Here is a 470-nt window from a genome sequence, read left to right as displayed (position 1 = left end):
CCGTGGCTCGGGTCGGTCCCTGGCCGGCTCAGACGTACCACTCGTTGAAGTTGGGGGGCAGGCCGGGGTTGTGGCCGGCGGCGCTGGGCGCGGCGGGCGCGGGGGGCTTGCCCGAGTCCTTGCCGCCGGCGGGGCCGAGGGCGGGCGGCGTGGACGACTCGTAGCCCGAGCTGGCGGCGGGGGAGGAGTCCGAGCCCTGCGACTCGTGAACCTGCGGGGCGCGGAGAGACGGGCCTGAGCGCCGGGCGGGCGCCCCGACGTGCGGGGCCCGGGCCCGACCGCGGCGCGGGGGAAGCGGGGCTCACCTTCATGTGCTTGCGCAGGGAGCTGGGGTGCGTGTAGGACTTGTCGCACACCTTGCAGATGTAGGGCTTGTCCGAGGTGTGCACGTGCATGTGCTTCTTCCTGTCGCTGCTGTTGGCGAAGCGCCGGTCGCAGCCCTCGAACTCGCACTTGAAGGGCTTCTCGCC

At 73.4% G+C, this 470-nt stretch overlaps 1 protein-coding gene across 1 annotated transcript in view; it reads right to left on the bottom strand.

The window, feature by feature from the left end:
- The window catches only part of LOC109310844 (zinc finger protein ZIC 3-like), a 7,067-nt gene continuing 6,597 nt past the window's right edge, over positions 1-470 (bottom strand). The window contains exons 2-3 of the mRNA XM_019536174.1: positions 306-464; positions 1-211 (exon numbers count right to left, since the gene is read on the bottom strand). Of these exons, the coding sequence (XP_019391719.1) occupies positions 29-211; positions 306-464 (342 nt within the window). The 3' untranslated portion in view covers positions 1-28. The remainder of the gene's footprint in view (positions 212-305; positions 465-470) is intronic.

Source organism: Crocodylus porosus, unplaced genomic scaffold (genome assembly GCF_001723895.1).
Source record: "Crocodylus porosus isolate Cpor-Errol unplaced genomic scaffold, CroPor_comp1, whole genome shotgun sequence".
Classification (NCBI taxonomy): Eukaryota; Metazoa; Chordata; order Crocodylia; family Crocodylidae; genus Crocodylus; species Crocodylus porosus.
The sequence above is the reverse complement of the archived record's forward strand: the minus strand, read 5'-3'. Positions and strand labels throughout refer to the sequence as shown.